The 27,349-nt window shown below is 40.3% G+C and overlaps 6 protein-coding genes and 1 pseudogene across 7 annotated transcripts, besides 1 other annotated feature; 3 read left to right on the forward strand and 4 right to left on the reverse strand.

Annotated features, from left to right (window-relative positions):
• Window positions 1-390: 390 nt before the first annotated feature.
• NCS57_01331500 lies at window positions 391-1,203 on the forward strand (annotated as a pseudogene). The gene has a single exon.
• Window positions 391-1,203: a sequence feature.
• Window positions 1,204-1,889: 686 nt separating this feature from the next.
• On the reverse strand, window positions 1,890-3,331 carry NCS57_01331600 (uncharacterized protein; the record flags this gene model as incomplete). Its single annotated transcript, XM_053062957.1, has 5 exons — window positions 1,890-2,386; window positions 2,438-2,508; window positions 2,562-2,679; window positions 2,729-3,089; window positions 3,143-3,331. The coding sequence occupies 5 exons, from the start codon at window positions 3,329-3,331 to the stop codon at window positions 1,890-1,892; spliced, it is 1,236 nt and encodes a 411-aa protein (XP_052907852.1).
• Window positions 3,332-4,873: 1,542 nt separating this feature from the next.
• Window positions 4,874-6,030, reverse strand: NCS57_01331700 (uncharacterized protein; the record flags this gene model as incomplete). Its single annotated transcript, XM_053062958.1, has 2 exons — window positions 5,819-6,030; window positions 4,874-5,738 (listed from the first exon to the last, which is right to left on the reverse strand). Exons 1-2 carry the CDS (start codon window positions 6,001-6,003, stop codon window positions 4,874-4,876), a joined length of 1,050 nt encoding a protein of 349 aa, XP_052907853.1. The 5' UTR covers window positions 6,004-6,030.
• A 193-nt stretch (window positions 6,031-6,223) lies between these two features.
• Window positions 6,224-7,779, reverse strand: NCS57_01331800 (uncharacterized protein; the record flags this gene model as incomplete). The annotated part of the gene is made up of 2 exons (XM_053062959.1): window positions 7,603-7,779; window positions 6,224-7,549 (listed from the first exon to the last, which is right to left on the reverse strand). The coding sequence occupies exons 1-2, from the start codon at window positions 7,753-7,755 to the stop codon at window positions 6,224-6,226; spliced, it is 1,479 nt and encodes a 492-aa protein (XP_052907854.1). The 5' UTR covers window positions 7,756-7,779.
• A 295-nt stretch (window positions 7,780-8,074) lies between these two features.
• Window positions 8,075-9,121, forward strand: NCS57_01331900 (uncharacterized protein; the record flags this gene model as incomplete). Its single annotated transcript, XM_053062960.1, has 2 exons — window positions 8,075-8,510; window positions 8,565-9,121. Exons 1-2 carry the CDS (start codon window positions 8,096-8,098, stop codon window positions 9,119-9,121), a joined length of 972 nt encoding a protein of 323 aa, XP_052907855.1. The 5' UTR covers window positions 8,075-8,095.
• Window positions 9,122-11,611: 2,490 nt separating this feature from the next.
• Window positions 11,612-13,190, reverse strand: NCS57_01332000 (FAD linked oxidase domain-containing protein; the record flags this gene model as incomplete). Its single annotated transcript, XM_053062961.1, has 3 exons — window positions 11,612-11,746; window positions 11,812-12,078; window positions 12,135-13,190. The coding sequence occupies 3 exons, from the start codon at window positions 13,188-13,190 to the stop codon at window positions 11,612-11,614; spliced, it is 1,458 nt and encodes a 485-aa protein (XP_052907856.1).
• Window positions 13,191-15,306: 2,116 nt separating this feature from the next.
• On the forward strand, window positions 15,307-17,069 carry NCS57_01332100 (Amine oxidase; the record flags this gene model as incomplete). The annotated part of the gene is made up of 4 exons (XM_053062962.1): window positions 15,307-15,606; window positions 15,959-16,271; window positions 16,324-16,421; window positions 16,578-17,069. 4 exons carry the CDS (start codon window positions 15,307-15,309, stop codon window positions 17,067-17,069), a joined length of 1,203 nt encoding a protein of 400 aa, XP_052907857.1.
• Window positions 17,070-27,349: the final 10,280 nt, after the last annotated feature.

Consider the following 27,349-nt stretch of genomic DNA (forward strand, 5'->3'; position numbering starts at 1 on the left):
TTACCAAGCGAGCTTATCTCTTGGCGGGGTCTTCTGCTCGATCTCACCCATCTGCGATCTCAACTTGCTTCTTCCTCCCCACCATTACTCAAGTTTTATGCACGTTTGGGCTCCTATGGGTCGTGATTCGAACCTCTGACGATTAGCAGATCCAGCACGTTGCAGCAAAAACCGCGCTGAGTTGCCAGAAGAGGCTTGGTGGGTAAGCTCGCCTTTGACGCGCCTCGATGGGGCAATGGACCCCGAAATCTGCACCAAGCGGTAAGAGCGGTTCAAGGCGAAGTTCGGATGGGTTTTTCGCTGGTTATCTCTGGGGATTGATAAATATCTTTAATCTACAGTTGATGTTCCATGGTTCTACCAACCCAATTACATCCTCTCTTCACCATGTCGAGCCAAGTCACCCTCCATTGCGTCCGCCACGCCCAGGGCTATCACAACCTTGGAGCTGAATTCTTCAACTTGAGGGACCCCGCTCTGACGCCTCTTGGCGAGGAACAGTGCGCCAAGCTCCGACACGATCAGTTCCGGGATCAATCCAAGATAAGGCTTGTCGCATCTTCTCCTCTGGTCCGAGCCATCCACACAGCATGTCTCGTCTTTCAGCCTACCCTTGAGACACAAATTCTTCTCGCCATTCCGGAGGCTCAGGAGATTTTTGACTATGGAAGTGATACCGGGAAGGAGCCTGAGTTTCTGAAGGAGACAACTGATAAGCATGGATGGCCTGTGGATCTCAGCCTGGTTGGTCGTGGCTGGAACAACAAAGATCTCGATGGACCAAACAGTCCCGTCAGTCCCGCCTGTGCAGCCCGCGCCCGCATAGTTCGAAGGATACTCCGAGAAAAAGCCAAAGAGCTAAGCCAAGACACGGACGAAGAGATCCATATCGCCCTCGTAGCCCACGGAAGCTTCATGCACTACCTAACCAACGAATGGGAAAACAGCACACGCGGTTGCGGCACGGCGTGGAGAAATTGCGAGGCGAGAGCCTACAATTTTAAGGATTTTGAAGATGATGGGGCTTGGCTCGTTGAGACTGCTGAGAGTAGGGAGAGGAGGGGAGTTGAGGGACCTCCTGCGTCGTTGGAGAGACAGAAGGAGCTGTACGAGGAGACTATGGATGGATGGGTTGGGCAGGGTTTGCCGGACTTGAGATCTGTTGCTACAGCTTCCGCCAAGGAGCCTCAGTCGAAGCTGTGATGGGCATGAGCTCTCTGCTGCCTGTTGACAGATCTGCGGAGACTGCTGAACGCCGTGGGGGTGACTGGAACGTAAAAAGAAGACTGCATAGTTTGACTACCACGGTTGGCTTTATGGACAACCTAACATTAGATATAGAATGCGTTTACGGATTTTTGAGAGGCTGACTAGAGAATGCTTGGCCTACCCCAGAGGGCTAAGAGAAATAGGTTAGATATAGAGGTTAGGAAAATGTCCTCATTGTCCTCCTACTTCCCTCGATAACGTGTTAAATGAAGTTAGATAGCTACACTACCTAGGCAAGTAAGAGTAACATGTCATAAGAGCGCCTTAACCTAGAGCAGTGGTAGGTTTACGGTGACAAGGTATTATGAACCTTGCACATGTAGAACAGCACAATATCCATATCCAGTTATGCTTACCTATGCTCATCTTGTCCCAAGCTATCACCTTCCGCGACTCTGGATAACACCAGCATCAAGCTGGTACGAGAGACACTCCAGTCTATACCCAGATCTCATCTAACAGTCAACGTTCTGGGGATGCTCAACCCTCATGTTATTTGCTGTTAATCAAATTTATACCGGCTAATACAAATGAATACTATACATAACGTCATTTCTATGCGGACATGTGGCCATAATGATACAAACCAAAGACAAATAAACAAACGCAATGCAAACCGCTCATTTTCTCCGCGGTGGTGGTGATAACCCCTGTTGCTCCTGATCTACCGCCAATCCGATACTCGAATGAGACCTCCTCTCATGCCCATACTCCATACTTCTTACACTCTCGCTTCCTCTACCTAATGGCCAGTTGTCGGACTGTGGTGATGTTGGTGACATGACGTTGGCTACTGGTGTTATTTCCGGTGCTGGGTTTTTATCCCAGAATTGGAAGCCTCCTGTTTCTTGCTCTTCGGGTATGTCTCTCAGCTCTACTCGTTCGGGGTTTCCGGCGGCTCGTTCTTCGGCTAGGGGTAGGGGGGCTGAGATGTGCTTTGTGCTTCGGGATTGTGTCCAGCCGGTGCTTTTCCCGCCATCTGCTGTTGAGTCGAGCCTTCTTGATGTGAGGGATGTGTGGATGTCGCGGAGGATTGGTCGTAGGATGGGGATGCATTGGACGATGATTGTTCCGGCAACCTCGGATGAGTACCAGATTTGGGACATGCCGTTGCGCCCTGTGAGGGATTGTGAGTGAGAGTCGATGGCAGTAGTTTAATATCACTTACACATGTAATGCGAGTCACGGTCGTTTCCTTGATCCTTCCATCCAACGCGAATAGCCGCAACAATCGCAACACTATCAAATCATAAGATAACCATCAGAGACGCGTGAATGGTTTTGATACTCACATCATTCCCAGACTCATAGTGAGACAGAGTCCAACCTTTTCCGCCCTCCGCATTTCTAATGAACGTGTGATTAACCAAGGAAAAGAAGCAAAAACAAAGTCCATAATGATGTTGTAAACTGGCAACAGGTCAGTAATGATGTCTCCCTTGAGGAGTAGCTGACTCACCATTTCCTCCCTCTTTGAAACTATCCCGAAACTTCCACCCGATGCAAAAGTCGAGCCGGTACCAGTTCTGATAGCTGTCCTTGTCGCACACCTTGGCCCACTGAAAGATGACCTTCAAGATCATCCAGATGTTCATGGTGACGATGCAGAACCAGAGTATTCCTTGTTGCCACCGGTTGCTCATTCGAAGGAGCGTCACGCCAAAGGCCGTCTTTGTCCATGCTTGGCCGATCAGGTTGCCACATGATGAGATGTTGATGAGGATGTGCATGCGGTCGTCCCATTGTTGCTTGGAGTTTTCGAGGACGTAGCCGTTGCCGAATTGGTAGACGATGAGGGAGTCGGTTGCGAGGAGGACAGCCTTGTGATTTGTTAGCCTTTGTGTTGGTGCAGGGGCATTAATGAGACACTCACCCATGAAACAATGAGTATGTAGTCGTCATACCACATGCCATGCCGTCGAGTTATCTTTACCCATAACCTCAAAGCCAGGAAGGCTGTCGCACCGAGGAATAAACACCACAGACCAGCGTTGAGCTCTGGATATGGATTGATGAAGCCATGGACAGGCTCGTCGTCGTCGTCGCGAGGCGTTAAGCTCATGGCTTTTTGCTACATTCTCGGCCGGCCGCGGGTCTCTCTGTAGGAAGGCGGCGCAGGGGAAGAAGTAAAAAAAAGAGAAGTGAGACAAAGAAGAGTAGAAGAAGGGACGGGAAAAGCAGACCAAACCCCGCGGCAAACATGGGTTCACTTCCTTTCTTACGTCCTTTTTTGCCGGTAATGGTATAACTTGGACGTGCTATGTGCAAGGGGTCCCCCCTTGTTCATCGGGTGTCGCGTTCAATCGATGGGAGGGGGGGGTGGGAGTCTCCATCAAAGTTTCAAGAATAAGCCTGGAACCCACTCGTCGTCGCCTGAGAAGTATTCGTAATTCTTCTGTTCGAAACGGGGAGAGCGATAACTGACGTAACGGATCAATACGATAGACGAGGGAAAAAGAAACATGGCTCAACTGCCGTATCAAGCTGAAACGAAAAATGATGCCTCTAGGAACCCGACGACGCAGTTAGAGTTTAGGTGAGGCCGTGTTCCCGCAGACGATGAACCTGACACGAAGCCCTACGCAGGCGTGGTTTCAAGCCTCTCCACCCCCCGGGGGGGGAGACCCAGCCAGCTTCCAGGAAGAGATTGCTGCCCGCTCTTCGCTAGAGTTTCGTGAAACGATAGAGTCTGGCGGTTCCTGCAGGAGTACCCCTGTCGCGGGAGCTAGCCTGACGCTTCCTATACGTGGCATAACGCTCCCCGGATTGATGGCCCTCCCCCCTTGAGCTTGGACCTTGCTTTTTCGAGGCACACTGCTCTGGTATCCGTGCAGCCATGTGGTTGCTTTTAGCAGTCAGACACCCAAGGAACAGTGGTATGTGGCCAGTGGCGGCCTCTCGGTGACTGAACAGAAAACAAGGTCTTTCGTCCGTCAGTGGTTTCAGTGGCTTATTTCTGTGCCCGGACTCTGCGCCGGCTCCGGAGCCTCGATTTGGGATTCAAGTCCGATTCTGCAGCCATCGAGCCTTTTTCTTTTTCTTTTTTAAACTCTCGTCGTGTCCGAGGCCCCCGAGCCGCAGATAGATTACACATGTGAAGATTCTTTCAGCTCCGATTGATTAATATGGCTGGTAAGATCGCGGGTTGAGCCGTCTGCAGTGCTGTTTATGTGAGAAATGCCCGTGTCCGAGCTCATGCTCTCCTGAGCAAGGTGAACAAATCTCCCGATGACCTGTCTTTTCAAAATGTGATCGTCCTCCAGGGAAACGGCAAGAAACACTTAATCTTGCAGCAAACAGTCTCTTTAACAACCTTGCCGCCCAACAAGATCCAACAACCAACATACTGGGTTCGGTTCACTCTGGGTACCGCAAAATCCGTGCAGATTAGAATCATGTCATGCAGCTGGCTATGGAGTCTCGGTGAAACGCGCGACATGGTCATGTCATCTTTCCCTGCATGGTCGGCGGGGCCGTGTCGACCCATATCCATTCCAAGGAAGACTCTGGCGGCAGTTGAAGGGGGAATAGTTTCAACATAATGAGGAGACCCAAACAAAAAACATCTGCCTTGGGATAATTCGTGAGTTATTTGTTGGATATTCTAGCGTGTCTTGTCCTTTGTGCGGGCTACCACGACGACGGCCCTCACAACTCTTGTCCTATCAAACCAGTTGAACAACCGCCCGGCTAGTTTGAAACCACCCAGGGACACTCCGTATTCTGCGAGTAACTCATCCTGTCGATCCATAAACTTGACCAGTCCCGAAAAGACATCGTCGGTAATCTCCTTTATCGTTATAAGGTTGCGGTCATATCCGCACTCGACCAGCTGATCCCGATATTCATTCTCCGTTAGAAATGTCTTGAGGGGACATCCCATAATCTTGCCGATGAGACGAGCTTTCAGGATGTTCACGGCAGAAGCTGATTCGTTGATGAGGAGATCAAAAGCCATGAACTGTGCATCGAGCTCTCTGGCTGCGTGTTCAAAGACGGGCTTCCTTGATGGGGAGAAGTGGTATAAACAATCAAGAGCGAGTAGCCATCGTTCGTTGAACCTCTCATCAGCCAACGAGTAGACAGCATCTGCCACCTGAGGGGTCCACGTCTCGGGCTTTGCAGCGTTTGCACAAAACAGCTTGAAAGATTCGGCTGTAACCACTCCTGCATCGTTGCCACTGTTGGCTATCTCACGGTAGATTTTTCGTCGTGATGTCTGAACCTGGGCTTCGTTGAGGGTGAGGCCTACGTAGCGAAAGTTATCCCAGTTCTGTGACTGGGCGAGTCGTGCGAGTTCCCATGTTTGATCGCCGCAGCCAAAGCCCAGATCTAGAATGGCGAGAGATCCACGTGACCCAGTTGCGAGGAGTTCCTCATCTAGCAGTCCAGCGGCGCCGATGACTTGCTTGAGCAAGGCTGCAGAGGATTCGTGGAAGTCCTTGATGGGTTCGCCTGAGGGGGTTTTCCTGGAACATGTCAACCTACCGTTGTCCATATGGAAGACGGATACCACGGAGGTAAGCTTCTAGGGCTTCGATAGTCTTACCAGTATCCAACGTTCATCCACATGGACGGTGGGGGAGATCTGATGTTGAGCTTCCAGTGCCCCAGACCGTAAATGTCGCTCTTGTGCAGGATCGTGGTGCCAATGAGCCCTGCAACAATTATCGTAAAGACAATTCCCCAGACAAATCCAGTGGCAAAGCCACCCTGTGTCAAAGATGAGTCCATCTTGAAGTATCTCGCCAACGACCACAAGCTCTCTCAATGTTGCGAAAGCTGGCGTTGTGATGGCTTCGTCTAACTGGCCTGATGTTGGAGGGACCCACATATCGCTAGCTGACTAAGAATTGTGCATATGCACACATTGAATTATGCTCGTATCGTATCTATCTGTGCTTAAACGAGTGCTTCTATCATAAACTCATGGCTCAATGTCAATCAATGCTCATTATTCCTCCCACGGAATCGCGACCCCAAAATCTGACGCGATCCTCATTGCTGACACGACGCATCCCTCAAGAAGAACCATGCCGTCCCAGCACCAGGCCCCCGCCAACCAGACGTTGTCCTGCCCGTTGACCCAAGCAGCCGCCGTGTCATCATCCTTCTTGGCGGACCTCGAATCCCCTACGAGCTGCTGCACCAGGGCCTGGCCCTCGGTGCTCCGCAGCGTCCTTGTGAATCTCGCTCGGCGGAGGGTGGTGGCTTTCAATTCTTGGTCTTCTTGCAAGGGGCATGTGCTGACGACGACTCGGCTTGGCATCGTGTGCAGGGCCTCGGTCCGGGCGCTATCTGACTTGGGGAATAGCGTCCTCAGCGTGATGGTCTCAGATGGCGACGTGTCGGCGAGGTGATGCATGCAGGAGCTGACACTCTTGTCGCTGTCCTTGACTACGCACATATTTGCTCCGGTTTGGGGCTTCAGGACGGAACTCTCGACGCGGCGTGTCGGGAGTCTTTCGAGTGTCGGTCGCAGCGGCTTGAAGATTGCCCCAGCAACATCCGGCGACACGGCAAGGACCACACGATCGAAAACCTGCTCCTCGATGCGCGATGACCCGTCGACCGTCGATTGCCAGCGAACGATCACCGATTCCCCGTCTGCACCTGGCGCTGCTTCGATCACTCGACTGTTCAGATTCACATCCTCCACGCCAGTTGTCAACCTGGCCTGCACCTGCGAGACACCTCCACAAACCGTGTAGTGATGCTGCCCGTGGGAGCGCTTCTTGTAATTGACAATGTCGCTCGCAGGGAAGGCAAGGAGCTCGTCGTGAGAGCAGGTCGACACTCCGCTCAGCAGTGGGAGCAAGTAATGCGATGTGTATCGTCGGGGCAGTCGTATTCTCTCGAGGTAATCGGCCAGCGACTCGCCGTATCCCGATGCCGTCGCGTGTCCCTCCAACGGGGAAACAAGGAAGCACGCCAGCGTGAACCAGAATTGACAGACAATCAGGTACAGGATCTCGATGATGTGGGCCAGCACACTGCGATTTCCAGGCCACGGGGGTGGCATCTGGTGCAAGTTCGAGGCGTGCACGAAATAGCTCTCGTCGGGTCGGTTCGTTCCATCGCTGTTCGTTGGGAATGCCTTTGCAAAGACAAAAAGGAAGCGGGTCGGGTGCAGGGGGATTTGAAGGTGGTGATACATGCGCAGTAAGTGATCGTAGTAGCCGCCAGCGTTTGCGCGCATGGGCAAGTCGATGCGCTCAGTCAATCCGGTTTCTCCATTCTTGACGGTGACAGATGCGGAATCGAAAGAAAGGCGGTCGGCCTGCGGGAGTCAGTCTTGTCGTGACGCTTCTGTTTGTTGAGATGTCTCCCCACCTGCTCAAACAACGTCACCGAATACCGTTCTTGTTCATCACTGCGCAAGAGATAGGCCGTGGTCAGTCCAGCGAGCCCCGTGCCAATAACAGCGACTCTCTTCTGTGCAACGAGGTCATGCCCCTTTGACGACACCTTCTGTGGTTGTTCCATTGAGCATGAGCAATTGAGTTTGCGCCATCATCAGCCGCCGCAACTGAAGTTTAGACTTTGACCTTTTTCCTCCCCCTGCCGCTTTTTAGCTTCTTTTTTCCTTCCTTTTTTTCCCACAACCATTTTTCCCCCTGATTAATTGGTCAGTTCTCATTGGGAAGGCGGGAAGGTACCGTTGTGAGACCGGCGCAATTATTATGCTTCGCCGATGGCCGGTGCAACAATGGCCCCGAGCCGAGGCTTGTTGCGGGTCGGTCAGCGAGTGTCTCAACAATGCCAAGTTTTTTGCACATGAATTCGTATCGTAACTCAACAACTACCGATTTGGTGGCTTGATACCATGGTTGGCGTTTCCAATGCCCGTCCAATTGGCATATTGGTCGGATATCTCCTGACCTGCGCTGCTCTGACTGCTCGCTGTCTACACCTTCTTTGGCGCCGTTCAAAGATTTCACCTCGTCAAGATGCATCTCACCGCCGTAATGCGATACTTGTCTTCAGCGCCCTAGCGGCCGTGAGTCTTGCCACCACTTGGTATCATATGTTTTGCTTCTTCCAATGGTCTTATCAAAAATGGGCTTTGTCTGCCCCAGCTGGTCTTGATACCGACAAGCTTCACCTGGGAGAATGGCTCCGTGACACGACTCTTTTCAAGCAAGCTTGGGTGTCGACCCTTGAGAGGCCGCCAAGAGCCTGTTGGTCACTACAGATTTTTGGGTTTTGCGCAATTTGGAGCATTATGCTTGCAGCTCAGTGTAAGTGGACCAAGATCTCAATTGTGATGGGTGCTGACAACGTTGGGTTTACAGCCAAGAAGGGGAGAATCCCGCATCTCTGGATCTTCATGCTTCTAGGTCAGATTGTGGCCATCTCCTTTGCTGCGAACCTGTCCTTTCTTGCCTTTACCGTCTTTGACGAAGGGAGTCCATCAGGGTCCAAGAAAAGTGCAAACAAATCCAAGCCCGAGTCACGAACAGGACAAGGTTCCTGGCTGCCCCTTTCGTGGCTAGCCATTCTTGCAATCAACCTTGGCTGTGCTGTCGCCATTCCAAGCAACCTCGACCATCCCCAGTTCATGTTTCTGCTGCTGGCCCCTCACGTACTCGCCTTTGTGCCGCTGCTGATGAACTGCGTGTTCACTACTCCTGCCCCTTCGCTAGTATCGAAACAGCCACCGTTGGTTGCCCAGGCTGCAACCATGGCGATCTTGCTTGCTACAGCCGTCACAGGTCTTGTGAGAGAAGGTAGAAGTTGGGAGGATGTCAAGATTGCATTGTATGAGCATCCGGCTGTGAGCAGTGTAGGGTGGGACGTCATCTGCTGCTGGACGAGTTTTACCGCCTGGCATATCCTAGGCCGAGTATGAGCTTGAATAGTCTGGGATGCTGGTTGAATCAAAGACCACAAGGCCAGGAAGTTAGACCCATTCATAGTTCAGCCTCAATTATCACATTCATACTCAGTAACTCGCTACGTGAATATCATACCGCAGTCCTCATGGATGCTCGACTTCTGAAATGGGCAGAATCGACTGGCCTTATTGTGTCTCACTTCAAAGCTTGTTTATACCTTGTAATTATCGAATAGAGGTAACCTCGTCCCCTGTTGAGTGACTACCGGAGGGCTATCCTACAGTTACGTTCGGCCGGCTAGAGTTGGTGGCTCCAACGTTCTCAAGAAGCTGGCCCCTTCCCCTTCTCCTTCTCTTCCTTTACTGCCCGTTCCACGGCGTTAAGAAAGCAGCTTTGACATATCTTGAGGCTCTTGGTCGCGGGGTTCAGCTTACAAGTGGTGCATGTATCCCCTTTCATAATTGGTTTTTTAACTTGATTCTTCGCCCGCACTCGCCCCTTTTCCCTGCACTTCAGCGACATTGACATCTTTATTGCACGATACGCACTTGCCCTCTTCCCTCCTCTTGGCGTTTATCATGTTACGGCTGGTGACGCGGCGTAGCCTGCAGCTGTCGCAGCTTACACTGCCTTCGATGGGGATCATGGCGGGACTATACACACACTTTTTACATTTGGGCGCCTCTTGTTCGTGCGCCTCCTCTGCCTTTTGACTAGGCTCGGAGGGCAAGGGATTCCTTTGTCTTGAGGAGCTCATGATCGATGACTTGGTAACATTATTGGCGTATGACTTAATTTTGTTTGCATGCGGGCAGTACTCGTGCTTTATCTAGCTACCTGTGCTGCATTTATACGCAAATCGTTCATGGAACACGGTCTTAATCAGAGGCTTTCCACCATGACGACAGGTCATGGCATTGAATACCCAGTCACAGCGTTTAACAAATAATCGCATTCAGTTTCACTGCCGCGAAATACCACTCGTGATGCTATGTAAGGCTCCATGCATTTCTATCGTCATTTTGGGGGATGCCAGCTTTGCTGCTGCTTAGGCGTGACTCATCCAAGTCTGACTGATGATTCTAGACCAAGGGAATTTGGTAAACAAGATGAACGGTTCGACCGAGTAGACACTGTTAAGAACTCGATGACGCTTCCAAGAGAAGCCATCAGTCACAGTGATGAAGAACACAGTTACCGGCATGACAGCCGTGAGTATAAACAGGGTATATATCTACTATGTTGAAGCCTATACTGGAACAAACCACGCTCTAATATCTTACTATTCTACGTCCTCCCCGAGTTGTGATTCAAGTAAAGAGTACCAAAGGTCATCAACAGTGTCTTCTCCACAGGCATTCCCAACCCCTAACGAGCAATTACATTCAGCTGTGTGAGTGTGAGCGAGGCAATAGTTAGAGCACATAGATTTCAAGAAAAATGGCTTCATTACACCTAGGTGTTATTTACTGGAAACAAGTATCGTTTCCTCGTTTGGGGACTATCAGAACCTCATTGCTTTAGGCCAAGGCTCGCGAGGCTGGCTGAGCCTACATCTCCTCAAGGATCGGACGTCTTCTTCGCTTTCTCTTCCTTCTTGTTCATTATTTGCTCCTTCTCGTAGTCTTTGCACGCTTGGCATACACCAGTGCCATCATGCACAAGCTGCATTTTGCAAGCACTGCAAAGGACCCCTTGTTGGCGCTTTGCTTCTGCCCAGTTCGCCTGGCATCTGAGAAGGCAGGCTTGGCACTTGGCAAGCCCCGGTACAGGTTTGTTTGCTGCGCATGTGGTGCACATGCCCTCGTTCTTTAACTTCTGGTATCTTCCTTTGCTCGACTCGTTATGTTTCACCCTGCAGCTGTCACATAATCTGGTGCCGAGAGGGGCCCTATTTGAACAGTTGAAACACTTCCTAGTAGCTGAAACGGGGTCTATAGTTGGGTCGAGTTCTGGATCTCTTCTATGCGCCTCTATGGCCTTTTGGCTGGGCTCAGAGGGCAAAGGGGTTCTACTATATGAGGAGCTCATGGTCGAGGGCTTCGTAAACTTTCAAGAGTGTAGGTTGACTTGTTAAAATGAGGGCCAAATTTGGCTCCTACTACTACCCTATTTATATCGAGGCTCCCTTTTGAATTTACTTTTATTCAAGGACGTTTCCTCTCCCAGGGACGCAGTGTATCACCTCTAATATAAGCCTGCTATTATCACGGTCCTCTAGCTCAGTTATCCCATCAAAGGCCGGGCTTTAACTATATCAAAAATCACAATAAACTGTTGTAGGCACCTCCAGAAATACGTTTCAGGTCGAAAAGTATCAACGGTATTCAGTGTCGTCTTCCCTCCAGCCGTCCCCAATCCCGGCCGATTCGTTGCCTTCGCTTTCGAGATCAAACAGGTTGCCGAGCCATGTGTAGAATATACAAAGTAACTAATTTACGAGCTATAGGAGCTACCTCCCTTTATCAGTACCCCCCCTCCCGGAAGTAGACTCAAACAAACCATCATTTTCCCCACAAAGCATTCATCTTGTCACGGGTCTGGACATACAACTTGCGATAGGGGAAAAGGCCTTGACTATCCCACTTCTCGCAGATGTTGAGGTACCGGTCTAGAGCTGAGTCTGAAATAGGTTTTGACTGAAGGAAGGAAAATCAATTAGTTTGCTGTCGTGTCTCGGATGAGAATTAATGGAGGGACATACGTTGCTCTCGTCAGAGGTGACGTCGTAGTCACAGGCATACATGCCCGAAGAGAGAGGCAAAAGGTCCTTGTAGTGACGACGGAAGTGCTGCCGCAACTTGACCGAGGATGAATCATCTTGCCAGCCCGCGAAACTCATCAGGTAGAGATACATCGGGGTACTGAAGGCGCACTCGCTCTCAGCTGGTTCGAAATTGCAGACGATGGCAAGCGTGTTTGAGTGGTTAGTTGGAATGTCTGTCAGCCTGGGTTCGGCAATGTCTAGCAACTAATGACGAAGATCAGCCTACCCGCCTTGACGGTTTAGAACATGACGCCACATACCCTATCCAAGTCAACCGATTCATCGAAGCAAAGGCCGTGCAGCTGCCATTTTTCGCCATTGTCTGCCGTCCACAGGTAATTCTGGAAAGTGAATAGGTCGCTGATGGAGATCTGGTGAGTATTGTTGATTTCAATGACGGAAGAGCGCAAATCATCGGGGATCGCTTCGTACGCCCTCAACAAGCTCTTTGCCTCGGGCTCTGTGTCGGCAATACCATTGTTCATCACAATAAACAACAGTCTGGCATCCGCTGGCGGTTGATCAGGTAGCTCGGTAGCCCGCTCCTTGGAATCGTAGGCGATCCCACAGTTGATTTCTGTCCCAAGTCTGGGAGTTTTCGCGGCCTGTGCCAAGAACCATTTCATAAGCGGTTTGAAGTTTTTCCCGAGGTCGAAAGTGATGGTTTGCTCCCACAGCTTTGTGCTAGGGGCTGTGCGACCCCAGAACTTGGATATCACACCCGGAAAGGCTGGCCCACCGCCTCGTGCAGCCCAGAATAGGTCATCGTTCTCTGTAGGACTAGCAATGACGACGCGCCCATCAGGAACGACAACCTCCAACTGGGTCAGCCAGTCTCGGCAGGTGGGGCCGAATCCTCTCATGGCTAGACCTTGGCCGCCGCCAAGATGATATCCAGATACAGCCACAGTAGGGCAGTGGCCATGTGGGTAGAATCGGTTTGCCTTTTCTAGGGCTGCCCCTAGCTCATCGTTCCGAACAGCAGGGCCGAAATTGATCTCCTGAGTCAGTGGATCATACTCGACTCGACGGTTCAGGCGACTGGTATCAATCAAGATACCATGTTTGAGGTGACCGTTAAAAAGATTGTGCCCACCCGAGCGAACGCCGACAGTGACACCGAGTTCTGAGGCACGCTTTAACGCTTTAGATACGTCATCGGCAGTATGAACGACGTGGATTTCTTGCGGAAAGAGGTCGGGAGTGTCGCTGTTGGGATTGTTTCGTCGGCAAATTTCATACTCTGGGTCCCCAGGAAGGAGAACCTTAGAGGAATAGGTCCGGTTGGTCTGATAAGATGCCATTTGAGGTGCCATTAGGGATAGGTTTAGAAACGGAGTAAAGGTGATAGTTGGGTCGCGAATTGATAGTCTTGTTATTCGAAAGGCTAGGAGGAGGGAGGGTATTTATGCTAACCTAGGATATAAGGTTATTTATTATATAATAGAAAAGGTATCCCTTATAGACCTAGAACCCCTCTCTATGTCCTTATGTTCCTGGAAGTCGGACCCGCGTTCTCAGATCGCCACCCCGATCCGCGGACCCCGATACCTTGCCCTTGCTTGTTACCAAACTACCTGACGTGCAACCGGCATTTCGATAAACCCGCATTTGCAGCAGCACTATTCGTCCAATCTTGGAGCTGACGTCAACATGGGTTCGGCTTCCTCGCTGACGGTTCGACGCCGAGGGTCCGGACAAGAAAGGCAAAGTCTCGTAACGCTTGCCAGTCGACATGCGCTCTCTACAGGCTACAGGGGCTTCAATGTTAATTATTGGGCACTGACTCGTGAGAGTCGTAGCGTTGCGCGCAATCGCCTGTATTAGCCACACTTCCAAGACCCATAAACCCGCCAGGTAGCTTCAGTTTCGCAGTTGTGAGCTTTACCACAAGCCGACACGATGACACGGATAACGTCGCCTGAGTCCCGAACAAGCGGCCCATTTCTTCAGCACAGGTGGTAAGATTGTGATAGTCCTCCGAGTTGAGGGCGAACCCACTCCCGATCCAGGGACAAGAGCCGCGATTAGAAACGCGAGAAATAGCTGGTACAAGGTCATGCAACATTTTGAGGGCCACCAGAGGGAACCTTGAGTGCTATGGAGCCCGCGGAGTCCTGTGTGAATGTGAACACGCCATTGGGACGCTGTTCCTTGATGCTTTCATGGACAATGCAGAGGGTGATGGTTGCAAGGACGAGGTTCCGGTCCACTCCTCCCTCTTGGCCCACGGCGAGGGCATGTCGTAACCAAAGAAATCCAAGACCCTCATGATGGATCGTGTCTAATCCCAATCCTGAACGTCCAGCGCGGACTAGGTGTGACGCCGATGGCACACAAAGAAGACAGAATATTGTTAAAGGGGCGGGGTTCCTCTCGGCTGTGCCGGTTTCATTGCCGATGGCGGCGAGGGGGTGAAGCGGGTTACCAAACGAGGATAGCGGCATGAAGGCATCGCACAGGCAGGCCAACCAGTGGTGAAGCAGCAGCCGATAGCGAGTGACGGTTGAAGCTTGGGCGTCGTCGTTCTCTGCTCCGGCATCTCGGAGGCCGAGGCTTGCGACACTTGTCGGGAAGCTTTCGCGTCAGCCCAATGAACGGTGGCCCATGACAATTTAGATGGTACCCCTGGAACGTGCGGAAATGCATCGATTGCAGGCCAGATAGTTCTCGTCGCGCTTAACGCGCCGTTCTCGGCATGTCCAGCACCCGGTGAATGTTCGCCCTTGTGGGCGAGGCACCGGGCGATGAGGACCTCCTCGGAGCCTGCTCGAACCGGACACCGGTGGCATGGGTATACTCAGATGGAGGACTGTAGAACAACACTTGAAGACGAATGTTAGAGTTGTGTGATTCGGGTCGCAGAACACTACCTGGCTGAGTTAACTAGCAACCGGGGGGCCGACGTCTCTCCAGATATGCTTCCCCCGCCCTTCTTTACTTCTTACCCACAGTTCGTCGGGCCGCGGAGGCATTCCCAGTTAGGAATAGCACTGACACTTGATATCCACGATCTTATCGAGAAACGTGTATCCTTTGACGCGTTGTTGCCCCGCACTATCTTTCAAACACCTCGTTGGGAGCATGCACCAGTCCAATCTTAGCAAGACGATATGCAGACTCGCGAAGAATGTTTAATAAATCATAAGCATTGTCCCAAAGGTTCAACTCGAGCCCGTTGCAAGCCTTGATGTCGTTTACCTTCCTCAATCTACCTTTATCTACCTCACCATCAGCACTCTATCATGGCTGTTCTCTATCAGCTCCAACTTGTCTCACGCTGCAGCGTTCCTGGACTCTATGAAGAGCCGTACACTTCTTCACGCCGTCACCATTGATGGAAACAGCCGTTTGACGGTGATGGCTGGAGTTGTGGGCCGCGATCCTGACGGAAGTACCCCGGATTCCTTAGCTGAGCAGGCATCTCTCGCCATGGATAATTTGACAGCTATCCTTTCAGCTGCCGGAGCTGGCCTGCGGGACATACTCATCCTGAACATGTTCATTGTGGACTGGGCTGAGGATAAATTCTCAAAACTTCAGCCCGCCTTTGGGAAACTGATCCAATCAGATGGCGGCCCTGGTTTCCTTGGGAGTTTGTTGGTTCCGGTCAAGGCGATGGCCTATCCAAACTTCAAGCTTGAAGTCCAAGTCATTGCGGCACTTCCAGACTGCATCCGCAACTGGCAAAAGGAGCTAGCTCTCTCACGCAACCACCCACCAACTTGGCAGGTTCATGTTGCCATCATAGGTGGAGGCTTCAGCGGCCTCCAAGCTGCGACAGACCGTCAAAAAACTGGCTTCTTGGCCCTGATTCTAGAGGCGAAGGACTGACTGGGCGGACGGAGCTGCTCCCTCCCGCTGACCTCTGGTTCCGGGCTGGTCGAGTTGAGCGCGGCCTAGATCAATAACGACACGCAGCCTCGGATCGCTGGCCTTGCCCGGAAATTCAAGCTGGGCTATTGTGACTCTCTGGTCGAACGGGAAGACGGTACTTGCTTTCGTATCGATTCCGAAAATGCAACAGAGGCCAGGCGCCAGTTCGGCCGTATCTTCCTGTGTCAGGATAACTAACTACTCATAGACCACCGATGCCCAAGAATTCGGGGTCGCCATCTTTGAAGCAGTTGGAGCCTTTGATGCCACAGCCGCTGATATAGACTTGAAACAGTGCACTTGGGCAGAGGAGGATTGTACGTTGGAGGAGTGGATGGCCCGTAAAGAGCTTTCTCCCATGACCCGTACCTTTACTCGACTGCTTGTCGCCATTCTTGTTGGTGAAACTGCTGCCGAGATTGGTGCTCACTATTTCCTGGACTACATCAAGTCACAGAGTGGTTCTGAGAGCCTTGCTAGTAATGGCCCAAAGGGTGTTCAGAATCTCAAGATCAAGCAAGGTGTGTGCGGAGGAGAATATCACGAGATGTTTGAAACTGACTGCTTGCCCAGGAACCAGCGCCATTGCCTCGGGAATGACCTCGGAGCTACCCCCAGGTTCAATTCTCTTGAACTCACTGGTCGCTTCGGTCCGCCAAGATGCCAGCAGGGTACACATTCCGGCGCGAAACGACCTCGAGATGGCCGCTAAAAAGGCTATTCTCACTATTCCTTCTAATACGTATCGTTTTATTAAGTTCTCACCGCGTCTTCCTTAACACAAAGCCGCTCTTGTCTCTCAAACCAAGGGTGGGGTATATTACAAGATCATCGTCACATACTCACAGCCATGGTGGGGGGACCTTGGCCTGGCGGGCCAGTTTTTGAGCTTCAAGGGACCAATCTGCTTTTCTTGGGATATCGGTGATCCCAAGGCAAGTCAATATTCTCTTGCCCTCTTTGTGGTAGGACTTCCAGCCCTTGGCTTCAAGGATCTTCCTCAATTTGAGCAAGAACAGGCCGTCCTCATCCACCCCAGCACTCTAGTTGGTCCTGACAGCGCCCACCTTGCCAACGACGCGTTAGAGGTCAACTCCATCGTGTGGCCGAATGAAGAATTCTTCCATGGCGTGCCGATTTCATCCATAGGACCAAATACCTTGTCCAAGTATGGGCAAGATTTCAGGGCCGTGTTCCAGAATATCCACATTGGGGGTAGCGAGACTCCGTATGAATGGAAGGGATACGTGGAAGGGGCGCTTCTTGCAGGAACGCGAGTGGCAGACGAAGTTGCGGCGAGTCTTCAAGACGAAGAGTAAGGTGTATTAAAAGAGACTTGCGCTCGATATGATAATATTTCTACAAACAGTCTAACACGACGGCCGTGTTCCATCGTGGCAAACCCTGTCTGCATCACTACCAAATCCCCCGGTGATAAACGTTTGAAGTACCTTGATGTCCATACCCAAGGGGCCCAATGTTTACTTTTAAATAGAACAGACCCAACTACACCTCCTGGAACACACTGAAGCCCGCATCAATCCCTGATGCTTCCAGTGATTAGCATGAGCCAAGTCAAGAGCGTTAACTGCAATCAAGGACACGATACCCATAGGGAGCGACTCGAAATAAATCTGGCACGCGATGAACCATAATGGAGCCGCAGATTCCTCGAGGAATAGTGCTTAACCCGAGCGGAATGTCTGGTTCCCAGTACGGCGCTGCTGGACACCAATGTAGGCTCGAGAAAACAGTTTGGCGTATGCTGGGTGGTCATGAGGGTCATTACCACTCTTCAACTGAGTGATAGGAAGTCTCTTGACCCGCAGTTCCTAGCCGAGGTTGACGGTTATCTCCTCCTTGGGAGTATCCAAAGTTTGCGGTGAACTATGATGCCTATTCCAAGCCATACGCGAGGGCGGTATCGGCATCCCATTGAAACCGTTTCCGCACCCAGCGTGTTTCCTAGCAGCGCTTATCTGGTATTGATCCGTAATCAACAGGTGACCCCACTTGGTACTGGGAAGAACTCTCGGAGCCTATGTGCCGCGCCTTTATCCCCGTTATTTCACATTTCCTTTCCCTTTGATATCCCCCCTTTGGAACTAGAAAATCAGAAGCATGGACCAGAGGCACGCTGTTCTCTTTACTGGCTGCTCGGATGATGGCTATAGAGCTGCCCTCGCAGTCGCCTTTTATAATAAAGGACTATGTGTTTTTTCTATAACGTATATGTATAGCAAGTGTCTTAGATAAGCAAGTATCTTAGCTATACTATATACCTAAAAACTATAAACCTTAAACCTCTAAAAGTTATTATAAAATAATTAAAAACTTAAAGTAAGTATTTTTATAAATCTAACTCTTTATTTAATTTAAAAGTAATTTTTTTAGGTTTTTAAAAAATCTCTTATATAAAGAAATAATAATATAACATATATATATAGCTTGCGTAATAAATAAGCATGCGTAATAGCGCACTATACTGCAAAAAACAACTTACCCTATACTACTTAGCTAGTATAAGAAAAATAGCTATAAGCCTAAAAAGAATAGTTTTATAAACCTAAGTTTCTAAAAAATTTAAAAATAATTTTTTTATATTTTTAAAAAAATCCCTTTATAAGGATATAACTAAGTATATAGTATAAATTTATTTTTTTATATACTACCTTATAAAGAATTTATTAAGATTTTTTTTTAAGATTATATAAAATAGGTTATTATATAATATATATAATATTAAAATTATAACTATTTTAAGCTATATTTTAATTTTTAAGAAATTCTTAGATTTTATTTTTTAAAATAAAAATACTTTATTAAAGAAATAAAATATATTATATTATATAGCTAGATTTTTATATATCCCTTTTATAACCTTTTTAAAAGAGAGATCTTATATATTATCTTATAATCTTAATAATATAGATAATAATAAGAGTAAATAATTAATTAATAATAATAATAATTACGCTAAGGAAAAAAGCCTAAAGCTCTCTTTTCTTATTATAATTAATAAAAAAGATAATAATAATTAGAGGCTATAGCCTCTAACCTTTTTCTATATATAAGAAATTACCTAATAGCCTAAAATAGCTTAGTACTTATTTTTCCCAACTTAATATATTCTATTATATATACTTATTTGTTATATAAGCTATATATATATATTATATAATATAAATATTTTTTTAAATTATATTATAAGGGATTTTTTTAAATAATTTTTAATAAATAATTTTATATATATTAGCTTAAAAGAATATAAATTATTAAATTTTAATTTAATAAGATTTAATTTAAATAATTTAAAATCTTTTAAAAAGATTTTTAATTATATAAAAATTTTTTTATAAGGTCTTTTAAGATATTTATTTATTTAAGATATTTATTATATATATATATTAGCTTAAAGCCTTATAAAAATAATTTTTAATTTATATATACTTAGTTTATATACTTATTATATATAATATTATTTATTAAATTAATTATATATTTTAATTATATAATATATATAATAAATAAGTTACTTATATAAATAAAAAAATTACTTTTCTTAACTTATAAGATTAAAATTATAATAAAAATATTATAAATTATTTAATTAATTAAAGTTATTTATTATATTTTTTATTAAATATTTTAATTATTACTTAATAAGTCTTTATATTATAATTAAGCTTTTTATAAATATTATAATATTAAATCCTTAATTATATTTTTTTTTAATTATTATTTTTTAATAATTTAATTATTATTTATATAATAATATTTATTTAATTAATTATTTTTTTTTATAATTATTTTTTTTTATAGTTAAATTTTTTTTATTTTTTAATATTAACTAAGTATTTATTTATTTTTTAAACCTTTTTATTTTTAATAATTAATAAAATAATTTAATATATAATTATTTTTATTTATTTTTTAAAAAACCTTATAGCTTTAAAGATTAACTTTAAGAAGTTATTTTAATATTTTTTAATTTATTTTTTAAGGTATTTAAACTAAGATTTAATTTTAAATATAATCCTTAAGGTCTTTAAGACCTAAGAGTTTAATAACTTAGTATTTTTCTTAAATAAATATTAAAATCTATAATTATATATTAAGCTTTAAGATTATAGTTTGTAAATTAAAAAAAAAAATTAAATTTTTTAAAAATTATTTTTAATATATTTTTTATTATAATAATTTTATATATAATATAATAAATAAAAATAATTAAATTTTTAAAATATAAATCATAAAATATTTAATTAAATATTTTATTTTTTAATTATAAATTTATTTTAATATATTAAAATACTTAATACTAAGAAATTAAAATAAATAAAATAAATAAAATAAATAAAATAAATAAAAAAAAAAAATAAAATAAATAAAATAAAAAAATAAATAAAAAAATAAAAAAAAAAATAAAATAAAAAAAAAATAAAATAAAAAAATAAATAAAATAAAAAAATAAATAAAATAAATAAAATAAATAAAATAAATAAAAAAATAAAATAAAATAAAATAAAATAAATAAAATAAATAAAATAAATAAAATAAATAAAATAAATAAAATAAAATAAATAATTATAATAAGTTAAAATAATTAAATTAATAATAAAATTAATTTTAAATAATTTAAAGATTTTAATTAATATATAATTAATTACTTAATTAATTTTTAATATTTTTTAATTCTTAATAATTATAAAAATTATTAATTTATTAAATTTAAGAAATATTATAAAAAAAAAATTCTTTAGCTTTATATATTATTTTATTTATTTTAGCTTTTTAATATTAAGTATTTTAATATATTAAAATAAGCTTATAATTAAAAAATAAATTATTTAATTAAATATATTATAATTTATATTTTAAAAATTAAGTTTTTTATAATTTCTTTTATTATATATAAGGTTATTATAATAAAAAGAAATATTAAAAAGATTTTTAAAAAAATTTATTTTATTTTTTTTATTTAAAAATTATAATCTTAAAGCTTAATATATAATTATAGCTTCGCGTAGCTAGCATCCCACTCGGTATAACCAGCACTCCTAAAGTAGATACCTATGGCTCGTGAGCCTAAGACGCCAAAGCCGGCCCGCCCCGCTAAATTTATATATAACTAAGTAGCCTTTTATCATATAGCTACCTTATATTAGTTAACTAAGGCTATCACTAAAGTTAGCGAGTAAGGAGTAAGGGCATCGCGACTATATAATCGCACCTTTTGCCGCCCGCGATAGAGTCGCTCTATAGCTAATACTTTCTTACCTTTAAGGAGGTAAAAGAGGCTATCGATGCCGTCGCTAAAGACCTCGGGATAGCCCTTATTCTCTATTAAAAGAAGCCTAATACTACTAACCCTACCTATATTATATTATAATACTCTAAAGGGCATACCTTTATTTTAGTTACGAAGTATACTTATAAAAGTAAACGCCGAGGAATAAGTACTTAGATAACTAGTTGCCTATATTATATTAGTATTAAATCTACCTTAGCCGGCTAGGTACTTAATTATATAGATAGTAATAGAGCTAATATATATAATTATTAACTTCTCGAGCCTAGGGCCTTTTTTAGCTATTATATTAAGGCTATTATTAAGAGAAAAAATAAAGTTATCTCATAGTAGAATTTAAGCTCTTGATTTACTTAGATTCTTATTAGGTTAAGAAGTAATAGCAACCCTAATATTAAGTAAATTACTAAGGATAATCTTAATAACCTCCTCTACTATTATTACTATAAAGAGCTTTGCGGCTAGACTCTAGTCAAATAGCTTTATAATAAGCTTAAAGAAAATAACTTTTTTTTCTTTAGAGACTCTTATAACTCTTAAGGTTATATATCCCGCCTCTTTATTACGCTAAAGACTAATATATCTCTTCTTTAGTAATATCCTAATATTATCCTTTATAATAATACCTATAAGACTAATTAATTTAATATATTATTATTTAATATCTATAATATAATATTAATAAATAAGATCTTCTAAGTTATAGCTATTTTCCTTAGTAATAAGACTAAGGCTTAATATAGCTAGGCTATTATAATATTATATTATCTTTTTCTCGAGAGTAAAATCCTAATACTAAAAGTTATTATTATTAACTAAGATCTCGCTTTTATAAATACTTTCTCTTATTATTTAGTCCTTAATAAAGTCTTATATATTCTCTATTATTAATATATTAATATAAATATACTCGCTAAAATAAAGTAATATTTCCCTAAGGCTAGCTATAATACCTATATAAAGAAGACTATATATTATATTAAGTTCTAAGACTTCTTAAAGGCTTAAAATAATATTATATATAGTCCTATAGTTTATAATTATAAGAAGTAATTAAAGTAATTTAAGCGCCTCAGCGCTTATCTTAATACTATAATTTTATATTATCTTAATACTTAGCTTATCCCTTAGAAAGAGAAAGTTATTTACTATTATATAGATTAATATTACTATTTTAGGTTTATAATAACCTTAGTAGTTAAATCTCTTTACTTAAGTATAAAGTAGTAGCTCTATATAAGCACTAGGGATCTTATAACTATCTTCTAGTAACTTTATATCTTCTAATAATATTAAAATACCTTTATTACTATATAATAACTCTAAGGTAAAAATAAGATATTAATAATTATAATATAGCTCTTATATATCCTTATCTAAGACTAGATTAGCCTAATAGCCCTCTGCCTTATTACTAAAGAATACGCCGAGCTTAATTATAACCTCTCAAAGTTACCTAAAGGCACCTATTATCCCTACCTAATTATTACTATATATAGGCTATTATATAAATATATAATTTAGCGCTGGCTATATTAAAAAGAGCCTATCCCGCTAGATAAGGTTAATTAATACTAGTATTAGGATCATAACTATAATATATAATAGGCAAAATAGCTAGAGGTGCCTTTAGAGCCTTATATTATAAAGGGAAAAGATAGACTAAAGGGCATTATTACTACCAAGAAGACTATAGCCCCTAGAAATACCTATCGCGACCTTAGTCTCTTTAAACACATAGAGGCCCTCGAGACTACTAAAGCAAGGGCATCATAAGCGCCTCCTTCTATAGCCCTAGCTATTATATAAGCTATAGCTTCCTCTTTATTATCTATACTATTTAATATAACTCTTAGGCTTTATTAGGTTACTAATAATAACTTATATAAGCCCGGTATATAGATATAATGCTTATATTAATAAGTCTTCTAATATCTCGAAGATATAGATAATATAGGCGCCTTATCTAATGCCCTGATCTGCCTTAATAATAATACCCCTCGAGAACTTATATAGAATATAGCGGCCGGTATCGCGATAGCGGCCCTCGCGGCTTTAAAAGGGATTAGACTTAATAGGGGTAAACCTAAAGACCTAAACCTTAAAGCCGCAATATATTTTAAGGGGCGACTTAATTAGAAGGCACTAGAAATTAATTAAGAGTAAATAAATAAGTTTAATAGCTAAGGATTTAATTATAATACTAAGAAGCTAAGTTAGTAATAATTATAATATCTTTATATATATATTTAAGTATATAATTAAGTAAATTATAAATAAGATAATTAAATATAATAACCTCTATTAATTATATATTAATTTAGGTAGGTAGCTGGGATCAGAGTATATGCCATAGTCGCGCTACTAATCCCTACCTTTGGGGTGCTAGTTATACCGAGTGGGATACCGGCTACGCGAAGCTATAATTATAGATTTTAATATTTATTAAGAAAAAGATTAAGCTTTTAATTTTATAAGTTTTAAAAAACCTTAAAGATTATAATTAAAGCTAAATTTTAATTTAAATACCTTAAAAAATTAATTAAAAGATATTAAGATAGGTTTTTAAAATTAATTTTTAAAGCCTTAAGGTTCTTTAAGAAAAAAATAAAAATAATTATATATTAAGTTATTTTATTAATTACTAAGAATAAAAACCTTTAAGAAGTAAATAAAATACTTAATTAATATTAAAAAATAAAAAAAAACCTAATTATAAAAAAAAGAAATTATAATAATAAAAAAAGAAATAATTAATTAAATAAATATTAATATATAAATAATAATTAAAAGAGATTAATATAATTAAGAATTTAATATTATAATATTTATAATTAACTTAATTATAATATAAAGACTTATTAAATAATAATTAAGATATCTAAGGGAAAATATAATAAATAATTTTAATTAAGTAATTACTTTTAATAGCCTTAAGGGCTAAAAATAAAATAAAATAAGGTCTTTATAATAAAATATAAATTAGGTATAATTATAACTTTAAGGCCCTTATATAAATTAGATATAATTAATATCTTAGTATAATAAAAAGAGATAAAGATTTTACTTAGGGATATAAAAATAGGCTAAAAAGAGAAAAGAATATAAAGATAATAATAAAAATATATATATATAAGAGGGTAAGAGGGCTAATATAATTAGGGATTTAATATTTTAATATTTATAGTGTGGTGGAATTCCTTAGGAACCACGTGACGAGAAGGGCCGAGGAATTCCCGGGGAATTCCCCCACTAAGAGACCCACTTTTCCCAAAGGAATTCCCAGGGAATTCCCGGGAAATTCCCCTAAGATTCCCTTGGGGAAATTCAGGGGAATTCCTAGGGAATTCCCTACAAGAACCCTTAGATCTCTTAGGTATAATAATCATCGAATTTTGACCTTATTTTTCTTCCTTTTGGAAATCCGTGACCTATCAAGGACCCGGAATTTCTAAGAGGCGCCTCAGAGGATTAAGATTAAAAAGCCTTTATTGCTTTTCCCTTACATATAGTAAGCCTAGCTAGAATATAAAGACTTATTAAATAATAATTAAGATATTTAAAAAAGAATATAATAAGTAGTTTTAATTAATTAAATAATTTATAGTATTTTTATTATAATTTTAATCTTATAAGATAAAAAAAGTAATTAATTTACTTATATAGCTAACTTACTTATTATATATATTATAAGAAAATTAATTTTATTAAAGTTATAAATATTATTTAATTAAATATTATATTTAATAATTATATTTATTATAAGCTTAAACTAATTATAAATAATAATTAGATTTTTATATTTAGTTTTTTAATAATTATATTTATAAAAAAATATATATTTTAAGCTTTAAGTAATACTTAATAAAGTTATAAGCTTAATATATATTAATAAATAATATATTATAATTATTAAGTTATTAATTAATTATTTCCTTAAAACTATAAAGCTAAAAAGGAAATCTTTATAAATCTAAGTTAAAAATAAAATAAATAAAAATTTATTTCTTTAAATTAAATAATTAATTTAATTTTTAAATAATATTTTATTAAGATTAAATACTTTTTTATTAATAATATAGCTAATATTTAAAAACTATATAAATCTTATAATATATTAAATACTTAGCTTTAAGTTATTTTAAAAGGCTTAAAAAATAAAAAAAAGTTTTAGCTTAAATAGTAATAATAAGTATATTTAATTATTAAGAATTAATTAATTAAGTAAAAAGTAAGGTATTAAAGGAAAAAATATAATTCTTACTTAATTATAATACTTATTTATTATATATATTAATTAAAGTTATTATTTAATATAATACTTTAAAAGCTTTATTTAATATTATTTCTTATAACTTATTATAAGTACTTTTAGTACTCTTATAAAGCTTATAAACTTTTTTAATAAAATTATTTTAGTTATATTAAAAGGTATATTAATAGATATTAGTTATATTACTTTAATTATTTAATTAAAAGTCTTTATATAAAGTAATTATTATAATTTCTTTAATATATTATTAATTATAAATAAATCTCTTTTTATAAAAATAGTAAAAATATAATCTTTTAAGATTTTAATCTTATTAAATAATTATAAATTATAATTAAAAAGTTAATATTAAAAAAAAAAACTATTATATAAAAGAGATTTTAACCTTTGTAATTAATTAAGATATAAGCTATTTATTATAAATAAAGCTAGCTTTAAGTATAAAGCTTTTATTATTAAAATTACTAAGATATTAATTATAATACTTTAATTCTTATTTTAAGTAATAATATATATATATAATAAATATCTTAAATAAATAAATATCTTAAAATACTTTATAATAAAATTTTTATTTAATAAAATTTTTTTTAAAAAATTCTAAAATATTTAAATTAAATCTTATTAAATTAAAATTTAATAATTTATATTTTTTTAAGCTTAAATATATAAAAATATTTTTTAAAGATTATTTAAATAATCTCTTATAAGGTAATTTAAAAATTATATTTATATTATATATATTATTATTTCTTTATATAAGAGATTTTTTAAAAACTTAAAAAAATTATTTTTAGATTTAATAAAAAATTAGATTTATAAAAATACTTATTCTAAGTTTTTAGCTATTTTATAATAACTTTTAGAGGTTTAAGGTTTATAGTTTTTAAATATATAATATAGCTAAGATACTTATTTATTTAAGATACTTATTATATATATATATTATAAAGTTATAACATATATGCATAGCAAGTAAACTACTCAAGTAAGTAAACCACTTGTATTTTTATATAAAAAGCTTAATTTTAAAAAATTACTAAAAGTTGAAATCTAGCCTAAAATAGCTATAAATTTAGAATTATACTTATTATATAATATATTATTATATAAAGGTTTATAAAAAATTATAATTAAATTAATTAATAAAGAGTGTAGAAAAAAGTAAATCCGCACTATATACTTAGCTATTTCTCTATAAAGGGATTTTTTAAGAAATATATAAAAATAATTTTTAAATTCTATATAAAATAAGGTCTTTAAAAATACTGTTTTTAGCCTTATAGCTATTTTATTAAGAAAGTTAGTCTATATAGGGTAGGCTATTTTCTGCAGTACAGTATAGTAGTTCACTTACTTGACTGGTTTACTTGCTATGCATATATATTATAATAATAATATATATTTCTTAATTTATAAGTTATTCTTAATAATTAGTTATATATAATAAGTTATATATAATAGCGGTTAGTGCTATATTAGGTAGGTAGGTATTGCATAGTATATATAAGTTATTATTTACCTACTAGTTTTCTTTATAGTTAACCTTTTAGTTATAAATAGGTAGCCCCAAGTCGCTGCCTAGATATTTATTAGGCCATCGTGATAACGTCGGGTTCTATAGATGCTAAAGTTGGGTAAGAAAACTATGTTCTTTATTATCGTGGAAGTAACTCGCCCCTAAAGGAGCGACACCGCAATTCAGATAGTTAATTTCAAAAGTCCTCCTGCAGCTAGAATGTTCCATAGTGGTAAATTAACAGTCCCAAAGCATGGTGTCACATTTGACGATGGATTCTGACTGTCAGTTGAAGCTCTTGATTTCTAACTGAATCAGTGACTGAAGTTGGTCTGTTTTATTCTTCCTTGGATCGGGTCGTATTCGTCAGCTATGACGAAGTGTTCCTCACGATCTGTTTCATCCAAGTTTTGATCCTTCTTGGTCATACAGCCCGCGTGTCAGTGCGGCCTTGGTGATACGATGCGACACATGATGATCCAAACCTTCTTGATAT

Source organism: Fusarium keratoplasticum, chromosome 11 (assembly GCF_025433545.1).
Source record: "Fusarium keratoplasticum isolate Fu6.1 chromosome 11, whole genome shotgun sequence".
Classification (NCBI taxonomy): Eukaryota; Fungi; Ascomycota; class Sordariomycetes; order Hypocreales; family Nectriaceae; genus Fusarium; species Fusarium keratoplasticum.